At 33.8% G+C, this 13,491-nt stretch overlaps 1 protein-coding gene across 1 annotated transcript in view; it reads right to left on the bottom strand.

The window, feature by feature from the left end:
• Positions 1-316: 316 nt before the first annotated feature.
• LOC123525276 (O(6)-methylguanine-induced apoptosis 2-like) overlaps positions 317-13,491 on the bottom strand; it is a 38,223-nt gene continuing 25,048 nt past the window's right edge. The window contains exon 9 of the mRNA XM_045304188.2: positions 317-2,281. Within this exon, the coding sequence (XP_045160123.2) occupies positions 2,214-2,281 (68 nt within the window). The 3' untranslated portion in view covers positions 317-2,213. The remainder of the gene's footprint in view (positions 2,282-13,491) is intronic.

Raw genomic sequence — 13,491 nt, 5'->3', positions numbered from 1 at the left:
TATATATATATATATTGTTTTCCTCAGGTAAGGTAATCTAAAAAAATGCAAGGTGTCATCTCCCTATGGCAAGCAATATTTCTATCATGTTTTATTCAAATACTCTAAACCATGTCTTAGATATGGCTCTGGACGGATGGACAGACAGACAATGCCAAAATCATAACCCCAGGCTGGGGATAACAAGACCTGTTTCTGTATGTGCTATGAAAACATTGTAATTCTGGATAACCGAATATGTTATAGTGAGGCTTGAAATTAATTATGACAGATCATCATAATATTAAATAACTGTGAAAATAAACATCAAGGAAAATTAATTATTCAATTTTATTTTTTACAAGCAAATGCATTTTACATAAAAAAAAACAATACTCAATGTAAATAGAATATATAAAATACTTAACAATTTCATCACAGACTTTCAGAGCAAATATGCTCTTGAAAAATAAATCATGTTATCTGTATGTAAAAAGTTCTATGTAATGAATAACAACCCGCTATTGTGTTGTTTTAAAATTTTCTCAGGAATTTGTATAATGCACTTAGATAAATGTCACTCAAAAAGAGCGAAAATAAAAAAAATATCAAGAAATGAATACATGATTGTACTTTCTTTGTTACAAAACTAAACAGGAAAGTAACTTCACCCTTTGCTAGGCCCAAATAAGAAAAAGATAAAAAGTTCACAAATTTCAGTATCTTTTGAATAAGTACAATCTTTCCATAGGAAAGAACAAAGTTAAACATGAAATTCATGACTGGATCATATAGTATACAGCATATTTATATCACTGTATGCCCTATTTTTTTTTTATTACACCAAGATTTCAAATCTGAAAAGTTACGGAATCAAAATATCTTGACAACATAAAAAGTCATGAAGCTGGTAAACAATGTTTTGAATATTCATGTTATCACACCTACAAGCTTGTTCTGATATCTTGTACAAGTGGTTAATTTTCTGATGAGAAACTATTACAATTTTTGCAAATGGGATATAATTGTACCTTAGTCATGCATTTAGCTTAAGCCAAAAACACTACCATAAAATATAACCATTTTTAAATTAGTAAGTTTTTTAACATTTATATAAAAATTAAACAGTTTAATACCTTAATCAATTAGATATAACATGATATGTTACAACAAAAGAAACAAGAGCTTTCAGAGGACAGCAATGCTTGACTATTGATCCCTATTATTAAAAAAATAAAATGTGTGAAAACCCAAAAAGGACAAATGAAAAATTGAATCTGTGCATTGCATGTCAGATCAGTAGACAAAGTGTGAAGTTTCAATCCATTTCAAGAAATGGTAACTGAGATATTAGCTTACACATAAAAACTTAACCAAAAATTGCTTAACTGAAAAAGGGGCATATAATTATATCAATAAAAAAGCAAAATAGATAGGACTCTTTTCAGTGCATGTCAGATCATCAAAGTGAACAAGTGTGTGAGCTTTCAAGCCATTTCCACCAGTGATGACTGAGATACTAACTTACATACAAAAACCAAATCAGGATGTGGAAACTGAGACAGATGCCACAACAGGAAAGTGCAATAGCTCTACCTATTCTTTGAATAGATCCACTAAAAACTGCCTGATGGAAAAAAAAAGTATCTCAACCAACTATGTATTGATCATTATTCAATCACATAAACATTTCAACATAAAAAATGTCAATTTCTGTGTTAAGTGAAATCTTTTACTCATACAGTGTAGTAGCTATAAAAAGGGAAGAAAGAGTTTGTAGAAACGTAGTTACAACTTTTTTGTATCAAACTGAGGTGTGGACTGAACAACATTTTAAATAATTTCTACAGTCAAATAGCTGATGAGAAAAGACATCATCCTAAGGATCAAACTGATATGTACTGCATTTGACAGACAATGTCTCACGTTGTGTACAGCATAATGACAGAAATATGTGTATGTGTCTTTTCTAAAGTCGAGTAGAGTATAATGACAGAAATATGTGTTAATGTCTTTTCTAAGTATTCTGTCAAATATAGAAATGAGACACTTTCAATGCACGGGAATGAAACAACAAATCACAAAATGGTATAAAAACAATATACATGTAATACTATTTTTAACAGTTGATGCATCTTGTTTTCAGCAGACAATATTACTCAACCAATACTGTGGATACATCTAAAGTTAAGTTTACCACAAACATTGCAAGAACTTGACAAATATGACAACAGTTAGATCCACTTGCCACCTGCGTTATAAATGAATGACTGTCTTCCCATATTAACTGGTCTGTAGTGAGCTGAAAATACACAAAACAAAAATGTCATAAACATCTTGTTACCATGGAAACTGTAATTATCTAAATAAAGGAAACAGTTATAGACTTGTATTCCTACTTAGAATACAATCAGATATAGGGACAGTGCGGTGGTGGTGGTGAAAGGATATTAAAGGGCAAGAAACTAAATACAACAAGAGCTTGTAGAACACGAAATGCACCCCTTGATGCATTATGTAATTGCACAAGGAACAGCATTTATTTCATCACTGTACACAAAAGTTCTACTGTTCTGGGTCAATGTGACCTTGACCTTTGACCTACTGACCTCAAAATCAATAGGGATCATCTGCTGGTCATGATCAACCTCCCTATTAAGTTTCGTGATCCTAGGCCCAAGCAATCTCAAGTTATCGTCCAGAAACTGTTTAATTGTTCCGGGTCACTGTGACCTTGACCTTTGGCCTACTGGCCTCAAAATCGATAGGGGTCATCTGCTGGTCATGACCAACCTCCCTATCAAGTTTTGTGATCCTAGGCCCAAGTGTTCTCAAGTTACCATCCGGAAACAGTTTAACTGTTCCAGGTCACTGTGACCTTGACTTTTGACCTACTGACCTCAAAATCAATAGGGGTCATCTGCTGTTCATGGCCAACCGCCCTATCAACTTTCATGATCCTAGGCCCAAGCATTCTTGAATTATCATCCGGAAAACATTTAATTGTTCCAAGTCAATGTGACCTTGACCTTTGACCTACTGATCTCAGAATCAATAGGGGTCATCTGCTGCTCATGACCAACCTCCCTTTTAACTTTCATGGTCCTAGGCCCAAGCATTCTTGAGTTATCATCCAGAAACCATTTTACTGTTCTGGGTCACTGTGACCTTGACCTTTGACCTACTCATCTCAAAATCAATAGTGGTCATCTGCTGGTCATGACTAACCTCCCTATCAACTTTCATGATCCTAGGCCCAAGCGTTATTGAGTTATTATCCTGAAATGGATTGGTTTACATACAGACCGACCTACCGACCGACATCTGCAAAACAATATAAAAAAAAGGAGAAAAATTTTGCAATGTAAATTGTTGCAGTCTGCATAATCGTCTTATCATGTTTTTGGTGCAATTTGAAGTGAATTGCTGAAGTCCTATTTCATAACCAGTCGTCCATTTTTCCAACATAGAGGTTATTCAATAATCCTGAAGCTTCTTAATTTTCACAAACTCTGTTAGCTGCTAAAAAACATCAGTTTTATCTGACCGCTGCAAATCATACACAAGTGCAATGATGGTCCTGTATCACTTATATGAATACATATGCCATTAAAGGTCAAGGCAACACAGTCACTTATGACTGAGCTCAATTTCAAGTGATTTTCAAGATCTTTTCAAGTATTATCTTCACTTTTCAGGGCTTATTTTCCTTGCAACCTCGTTCTGAAATCTTAATCTGAATACTGTTTCAAATTGGCTTTACTTATCATTTATTGTAAAATGTATATCTAAATCTAAAGGGTGACAAGGCCTAGGTACAAAGAACATCATCTCTTCAGATGTGATGGTGATGCTGTTGCTGTGCCTTTTCAGCCCACTTCCCCCATTGTTTACACATTTGTCAAACATGAAACAGATGTGCTTGCTTTTGTCGGCTTTGTGTGTGTTTAGCCAAGGTGGTGTCCAGTTTATGTCGGGGTACACACTAAGTCAGTGTATACACACAGGCCTTTTTCATCATTTTGGGAATGCTACCGATACCAGTGGAATTGGGAAAATGCTCTCGGAAAATGTCTTAATTGGGAAAATTTGCAAATTACCAAAATCTATGTGAAGATATTTTTTGTGTAAAATAGTAATGAATTGCATTTCAGTAATTGTTCAACAGTATAACTGTTGTTTTAATAATCAAAATATACAAATTAGCAAAACAATTTTAAAACAAGGTAACACTCATTTGGGAATTTCAGATTCAGAACTGGGAAAAAAACATACTTTTTTGCTTTGGGATTACCTCCTTTTACCGGAGGTAGATTTATAGGGAAAAAATGCCCTGTCACACTATGTCTTGTTTATCTTAAATCACAGTACTATTTTTACTATTTCACTAATTTAAAATCTCTTGAAAAACTAACAGCTAAGTAGGTGGCAGGGGAGAAGTTTCCAACTTTGGCTCCAGCTGATATTCTAAAGATATTTTTGGATACCCTTATTCAAACAGCATGAAAATAAATATTTAAATTACTGACAGTATATTCTAAAAGAAACCAATTTGCATGTGCAAGTAGCTTCTAATACATTTGTATAAACATTTGGTGGCAAAGCTCCATAATTTTTTTGGACATTATTTTAGAGGCATATTTGAAAGAACTGTTATGGCATTTTTACTGCAACAAGTCAACAGTACCGGTGTTTTTTAGCCAATTTTTCTCCTGAACCATCATGGATGGCAGATACTTTACTTTTCAGGGATTTACATACAAACATGCTTAAACTGTATTTAAATATACAAATTTGTGTGTATTTGTATTTAAAGGTCCAATACTAAGGAAAGTGAACATTTTAATTTCTTTTAAAAAGCACAGAAACTATTTCATTTTATTGGAAAATGAAAGTTGGTATGTAGAAATTCGAAATAAATCGCAGTATATGTACAATTATTTTTCTATGAAGTATGAAGAAAGTTAAAAAGACCTGGGGGGTCATTCTGTCGATTCATTGAAATTTCAACATAATACACATACATTTCTTTGAGTTCCAAAGACCTTCTGTAAATTTTGACCTGCCAATCTTCATTATTTAGTGTCTTGCAGAAGTCTATGCACTGGCTATGAAAAAAATTGCCAACTCACTTTCCCTTAGTAATGGACCTTTAAGTATACAAATTTGTGTGTATATCATTTTTTGAAAATAAGGGAAAATTTTTTTTCTAGTAGTTTTGGGTATATTCAAGCAATTTTAAAAGAAGAATGAAATATATTCTGTGTTAATGTCAAAGTAAGCTATTTCACTGATAAAGGACCTGTTGTAAACTCTGGCCTTAAATTCTGATAATGCAAAAATGCAAAACTGACCACAGAAACCAATTCCCATCATTAATCTGTCTTTATCATGAACATTTACATGAAATCTGGAATCAATAACCATGTTTAGACTCTGCATTGATAACCTGTCAAACTTTCAGACCTTCATCCAATAATAATCAGCCATCAAATTCACACTTGTTTCTGAGCTAAGGCGATGACAAACAAGCATATTGGAAAATGTCAGCCATGACGTCAAGGGAAAAACATCACACATGCGTAGGTAGAAATCTGGTGTTGTTATTAATTTCTGTTTTTACAGTACCATGTAGTACATCAATCATGCTATTACATACATACACAGAGATACTGAACTTAGATGTTGAGCCATTCATAAATTATGTACAATATATATTTTACCCCAAAATATTTATTTTTACTGGCAGTATGTAATTTATGAGATGCATTCAGAAACATAAAGGAACCAAAGTAGGCAAATGAATATTGTCGAATGCTAATTCTATCTTACATTCTTTCTCCATTCAGTATTACTAAATTAATTTCATGACATAAAAAATATTAGTAAAACTGGTGTATGCTCGGCTAGTCCTGGTATAAAGGCAATCAATAACAAGAGCTGTCCATAGGACAGCGCGCTCCACTATTCGGGGATTTCACAGTAAAATGAATATATATGTCTCAGTAAGAGACCTCCACTTTAAAAGGAAGATACACCAAGGGGCATAATTCTGTCAAGAACACAAATTAGAGTTATTGGGATTGTTACCGCACATGCAGATGATGAAGGTAAAGATATATTTTGAGTTTCAAGTCATTATCTTATATAGTACCAAAGTTATGTCCAGAAAATGAAGTTTGTTAAAAAATTTAAGTATGAAAGGGGCATAATTTGGTCAAAAATACAAATAAGAGTTATGGGGATTGTTACCACACATGCAGATGGTGATGATAAAGATACATTTTAAGTTTCAAGTCTTTATCTTATATTGCATTAAAGTTATATCCAGAAAGCGAAGACTGCAAAAAAACTTTAAGTACAAAAGGGGCATAATTCTGTCAAAAATATAATTTGAGTTATGGGGATTGTAACCACACATGCAGATGATGATTATAAAGAAATATTTTTAATTTCAAGTCATTATCTTTTAAAGTAGATCTACCAAAGATATGTCTATAAACAAAGCTTTCTAAAAAATTCAACATGAAAATAATTCCAAGTACCTTGACCTTGGGTATAATGGGCCCAGCCCCTGCACATACTTTGTTTGTATGCTGGACAATGTTTATGTGAACTTACAGTAAGATATAAGCAATAATAACAAAGACATGACAGAAAAACAAAGGTTGCCGAAAAACTTTAACCTTAAAAATAACCCAAGTATAACACCTTGGTGACCTTGACCTTGGATATAATGGGCCCAGTCCCTGTACATCAAGATAGAATTATATTTATGTTTCTTGCATCTCAGTGTTATCAATCAATATTCATTAAATCCTATTAAGTAGTTACAGCTATTAAAATGTAAAATAATATACACAAATGAAAGAAAAGTCAACAAAATATACCAAGTACCAAAAAGGACAAAAATAAATAACCATCCAGGATCGTGTTATAATGGTTACTGGCATTTCTTTTCTGGTTAGTGTTCATTGGTAGTTCCAAAGCTCTTTTCTGAACAAAATGAAATGAAGTATGGAAAATTAGATAAATTTATTCATGAGTGAGAGAGAGAGAGAGAGAGAGAGATGGTAGAGATGGTTTTTGCTAGTTTAATGCATAAATATCCTATGGTTTGGGCTATATCCTTTGAACTTAAAGAAAATACTTGAAAAAGTTTCCACTAACTACTCAAGGGGATATATAACAAATAATACTGTAACATTCAATGGACTATAATCTATTAACTGGGCATAGTACATGTATTTCCTAGCCTTCAAGTACTTCAAGTCAGTTCCCTTGTAAACTGTTACAGTGTTATCAGCACAATGATAAACAGCTTTTAGTAAAATTTCAAAGTTCTGAAAGCTTGCCACCAATGCCTTGAAAACTGTAGCAGGATTTTGGACACAAAAAATGGCAATTATATGCTTAGAATGTATGCTAGAAAACATTTCAACTGTTTTCAATTCTTTTCTAGTCTATGTAATTCATAAAGGTTGTCACTGTTGTATAGAAACATTTTCTTATTCCAACATAATGCTTATAACTTAGAATTAAAAACTATGAGTTTTGTAAGGCTTTAAGCTATATTCCCTAATTTTCAAGACTCTATGTTGTATTCCCTCATTTATTTTGTATTTTGTCTGGGCTAAAATTGCTGTCGGCTGAATGAATTGTTTAACCAATAATTAAGTATTGTTCTTCAGCGTGTATTCATCCATCAATATAAATGGAAATTCTAGAACTGAGAAATTGTGAAGAAAAATGTGAAAATCAATAAACCTTTGATACAGTGTTGATATTTCCAGAAACAAGCACACCAAGTTAATCAATGCTGAATGGATATACTGTCTTAGATTTCATTGATTCTAGCTGTTCCATACAGCTGCTATACATATCCAACAGCTTTCTTGGCAGTTGAAATATAAAAAAAATTAATGAGAATACTGACTTCAGGTGATAGAATGTCAGACATGTGTATGTGAAAATTCCTCCTATTTCCTTCCATTTTAAAAAGGGGAGAACAATTCAGGAGAAATGGTAACTTTTAGAGGAAGACACTAGGAGACTCATCTAACATTATTTCAACCATGGTAGCTGGGCTGAAACACTGACCATTTGCTAGTAAGTCATATATTAATCATCAATGGAAGTCTCCTCCCCAAAATAATATAGAAACAGAAGTTTTTTTTTGTAAAACAAATATGCCACAAATGATGACCAGGCAGTAACTTAGGCCTTTGATCTAATGACCCCAAGGCAGAAGAAGTTGTTAACCAAATGGTCTACTAATGGACAGACAGACAAATAGACAAACAAACAATTGGACAGACAGACATCAGAAAACTGTTAAGAAATGGGACCACTCTAGGTGGATTCTGCTTTAAAATTTTGAAAATTGTTGAAACAATCCACAAAAAATATTCATTTATAGGATGATGAAACCAGGGTTGTCCTTGAAACACATTTCTGTGACCCCCAAAAGTATTTCTGACTGTGTTGCCAATGAAGCAAATGAACTTGTGACCAAAGTTTCTGTAATGCAAATTTTCGAACCCAATCTAATTAAATGAGCACTGGTTCGCACAAAAGTATGAAATAGTAACATGGACTGTGCAACCAATATACCTCAGGGTCTCTATTTATTGTAAACTGGCCTATACCATGTTGCAATTTAGACTGTGTACAAAGTTTTACATTTTGATTCACTTCAACTTCACATGCTATATAACAATCCTCTAATGTTTTGTGACTCTAGGTCAAGTACATTTTGTGATACATGGGACACAAACTTTTATTTTTTGACTAAGTCAAGGGCTAAAACTTTGGTCTTGTAAAGTGAAATAAAAAGGTGCACAAATTCACATGTTGGATAACATTGATTCCTACATGGTTTCATGACTCTTCTGAAATTTCTTTTAAGATATATGCAACACAAACTTTTAAGCACTTTATTTCAATTTTTCATTATGTTGTGAAGAAAACACAGCTTCACTGCACTAGAATAGCCTTAAGTGTCCATTAATACCAGAACCTGCTCTAGGTCAAATACTTTATGAGATATAATATATGACACAAACTTTGGCTCTTTTTATGCATATTTTTGACTAAGTCAAGGACCATAACTCTGGTCATGCTGTGCGAGACCCCAATTAAAACACCATGGGCACAACTTCCTGTGTTCAATAACAATCCTGTGAGGTTTGATGACTCTTGATCAAATACTTTTTGAGATTTGCATGATACCAATTTGGATGGATGGATGGATGGATGGATGGACAGACAGACAGACAGACAGACAAGGCAATGCTAAGTGCCCCCACCCCCTCTCCTCCAAAATTTTGGAGGGCACAAAAATGACCCCTCAAAAATGGAAAATGACCCCCAAAGCCAAACACAAAAGGGGTCATGATGACCATATCAAAATCTCCTAGTGAAAACCTTGTGAAATGTTCCCCTGATCAGTTTAAGCCATACTGTATACAGGTTGTAAAAGTAACAAAGAGCCGAAACTACGACAGGTCAGAGACCATCAATTCAAATCAAAGGCCTGAATGGCCTGAGTCGGCTAATGATTGATGTACTGACAGTATAGTCTACCAGTTTCAGTTTGTTTTTAGTTTTTTTTCTTAAAATTTCATAACACAGCTCGATATTTACCCAAAATATTATATCCGGATACGATTACACTTTTCTCCAGTTTGAACAATATATTTTACAAATTGTGATGATACGAAGACATTTAGCAGCAATTGGCAGTATCTGACATTGAAGTTTACGGTTAAATTACCTCTTATTTAAATCTTTTCATAAAAAAGTTATTTCGTTTCGTGAAAGCAGCCAAACATAGACGATCTACTTTCGATTTCAAAAACTACAAGAAAATACAATTTAATGTTTCGCCGATTTGTTAATTTCACGAAAAATAAGAATTAAAATCATTTTTAATATCACTACTAACTAAACAAACCAGTAAGAGCCTCTTCTTCCGATAATTTATCCGTTTACTGACTGCAAAATTCAACCCACGCAAAGTTTATAGAAATCATACGATGCGTGTTTACGTTCAATGTGGGAGTCTTAAGGCTGATGTTACCTAACGCATCCAGACGATTCAGATTTTGTTTTTAAAAAAGCATTGTGTGCGTTTCTGTAATTTTATTTACGTTTTTATACGCTTAAGAAATTATTAGACATGCGTATTTGCATTATTTCTATACGTAATTTACGCTAATACGCATCTTAACTGGAGCCCTGTGGAACTATTTTTTTGTCTTTCGCTGGATGTTACCCAAGCTTTGTAAGCCTGCGCAATTCTTAAAATGCACATTTATGCTTAATGAGTTACATTCGAGAATTGCACAATTACAAGTCATAAATATGACAGATTACATCGTATATTGGTCATAGCAAAGGGAATTGACACAACTTAACTTCATTCATGCAGTGAACTGTTTGAAGTTTGAGAAATCTAATGGAACTACATCCCTTCACTGTGTTATTTGGTCCATTTAGAGAATCGTTGGATAGCAAGGACTCGTCAAAAGGCTTTCAGCCTTTAGCCGACTCAAAAAGTACAGGGAACTTACTGGGAATGAGGTAAGTGTATACCTGGGAATAAGGTAGCATGTGTGCATTCTGATTGGTCAGTCATGTAAACAAACCCAAGAAGTGATTATTTTTTTCAAAATGGAATATTTTTACTGCATTTACAGTATATCATAATTTATACATTTTGACAAAATTTGCTACATTTTATGTGTATTGAAAAAAAGTTTCGTCAAATGAATTTCTCCCGCCATGACAACGATGTAAACAGGGGGTCATCTCATTCACACGAAAATTACTTAAATAAAGTATCACTATTCATATGTTTTTCGTCCGATATTTTGGTGGAACTAAGATAGTTCTTGAAAAAAATGTGTTTGGATATACATGTTTCGATTTATGGAAGGCCGTACACGCCATAATGTTATAATGGAAGTCTATGGGAAAACAATTGGTGTTCTCTACCCTATATTAGAGCTAAAACGTGACTTTTGTTGAAAGCGATCACAGGTAATGTTAATGGTCACAAATCTGTTGCAGATGATGTAGAAAGACGTTTTCATACAAAAGTAAGCGTGAATTTTGAATATTTTTTAAATTTTGGCCTCTTTGTTTGACAGGTGTGCCCATTTTTATCTGAGGTTTTGGACCAGAAAGGCTCATTTTTATGTCTGTAATGTCAGAGAATGATCAAAATTGATAGACTTTATTTCTATTTCTTATGGAATGAATCATATTTCAGCTTCCAAACAAAATCCTATGCCAATAACTTAAATTTTCGCGAAAAAATGCAATAAAATGACGACAGTGTCTGAATCTGGGCCTGTAAATCGACAAGGGGTGACCTTAGTAAACTGTCTATATCTTTCTTAAAACTGAACATTTCTTGATGAAACTTTGTGAAACAATTGCTATTGGATTGTACTTAACAATAAAACTGTAAAATGGGAAAAGGTGAAACGAAACATTCATCTATAGGTCAGAGATAATCAATTCAAAAAAGTACAGGGAACTTACTGGGAATGAGGTAAGTTTACACCTGGGAATAAGGTAGCATGTGTGCATTCTGATTGGTTAGTCATAAAAACAAACCCAAGAAGTGATTATTTTTTTCAAAATGGAATATTTTTACTGCATTTACAGTATATCATTATACATTTTGACAAAATTTGCTACATTTTATGTGTATTGAAAAAAAGTTTCGTCAAATAAATTTCTCCCGCCATGACAACTATGTAAACAGGGGGTCATCTCATTCACACGAAAATTACTTAGATAAAGTATCACTATTCATATGTTTTTTGTCCGATATTTTGGTGGAACTAAGATAGTTCTTGAAAAAAAATGTGATTGGATATACATGTTTCGATTTATGGAAGGCCGTACATGCCATAATGTTATAATGGAAGTCTATGGGAAAACAATTGGTGTTCTCTACCCTATATGCCTTTAAAACAGAAAATGGGTGGGATAGAACGATACTTTATGCAGAATACACTGTTCCCTAGAAGGTTGGACTTTTTTGCCTCTATTTCTGCCTTTTATGGAGCGCTGTCAAGATAGGTCAGAGAATGACCAGGGACCAAATCAGGTCTAAGGCAAACCATCTGGAAACAAAAGGGCCATGATGGCCCTGTATCGCTCACCTGAGTACCATTGCTCAAAATGATATGATCAAGTTTTGACATAGAGCACACAGACATACACATTAAATATCATCAGGATAAACATTTTCATGTAACAGTCCCTTCTGACCTAATCAGGGCCAATATCAATACCTAGTTTGAGGGTCCTAGGCTCAAATGCTGCATTTTTGTACTAACATGACTATTCCTTACCCTGGAAGACTTAAATAACATTTAAAACCAATCTCATTAGATGCTGCTGAGATAGATTGGTTTACATAAAATAAAGGGAGGTAATTTGTCGTAAATTCAGTCAATATGTATCTTCACTGATTGTCCAAGTCCATCTGTTGACATAAATGAAATTTCAGATCAGTATCTTCATGAGTTACGAAGATATACCCATTTTAATTTGAAATAAAGGGAGGTAATTTGATATAAAATCAGTTCATAGTTATCTACCCTGATTGTCTCAGTCCAACTAATGACAATATTGAAATTTCAAATAAGTCCTATAAGTACTTACTGTTATAAATCCATTCTGATTACAATCAGGGGAGGTAATCAGATATAAAATAACTCTGGATCTGACAGATTCGTCATGGAATGCAAGATTTATTGTTGTTGAAGATATTTTGGAAGTTTGTATCAAATCAAACCATAAATGAAGTCTCTATATGGCTGCAAAAGCCAAAATAGCAAATTTTGGAATTTTAAGGGGCCATAACTCTGGAACCCATGATGAATTCTGGCCAGTTCAAGAAAGGAACCAAGATCTTGTGGTGATACAAGTTGTGTGCAAGTTTGGTTAAAATAAAATCATAAATGAAGCTGCTATTGTGCAGACAAGGTCAAAATAGTCAAAATAGCTTATTTTGGCCCTTTCAGGGGCCATAACTCTGGAACCCATTATGGAATCTGGCCGGTTCAAGAAAGGAACCAAGATCTTATGGTGACACAAGTTTTATGCAAGTTTGATTAAATTCAAATCATAAATAAAACTGCTATTGTGCAGACAAGGTCAAAATAGCTAATTCTGGCTCCATCAGGGGCCATAACTCTGGAACCCATAATGAAATCTGGCCAGTTTATGAAAGGAATCAAGATCTTGTGGTGATACAAACTGATGACGGATGACGGACGAAGGGTGATCACAAAAGCTCACCTTGTCACTATGTGACAGGTGAGCTAAAAACTTCAGGGAGATCAATCCAAGGATGCTATAGATTAAGTTTGGTGAAGATCTATCAAGTGGTTCATGGAAAGTTGTTTAAAGAAGAATTTAGTGCCTGAATGAAAATGGATGACAGTTTCTTATAACATATTATTAACTCATCCAGTCTTTGACTCCTGT

The sequence above is a fragment of the Mercenaria mercenaria genome, chromosome 3 (genome assembly GCF_021730395.1).
Source record: "Mercenaria mercenaria strain notata chromosome 3, MADL_Memer_1, whole genome shotgun sequence".
NCBI lineage: Eukaryota > Metazoa > Mollusca > Bivalvia > Venerida > Veneridae > Mercenaria > Mercenaria mercenaria.
This window is presented reverse-complemented; position numbering and strand designations above follow the sequence as displayed.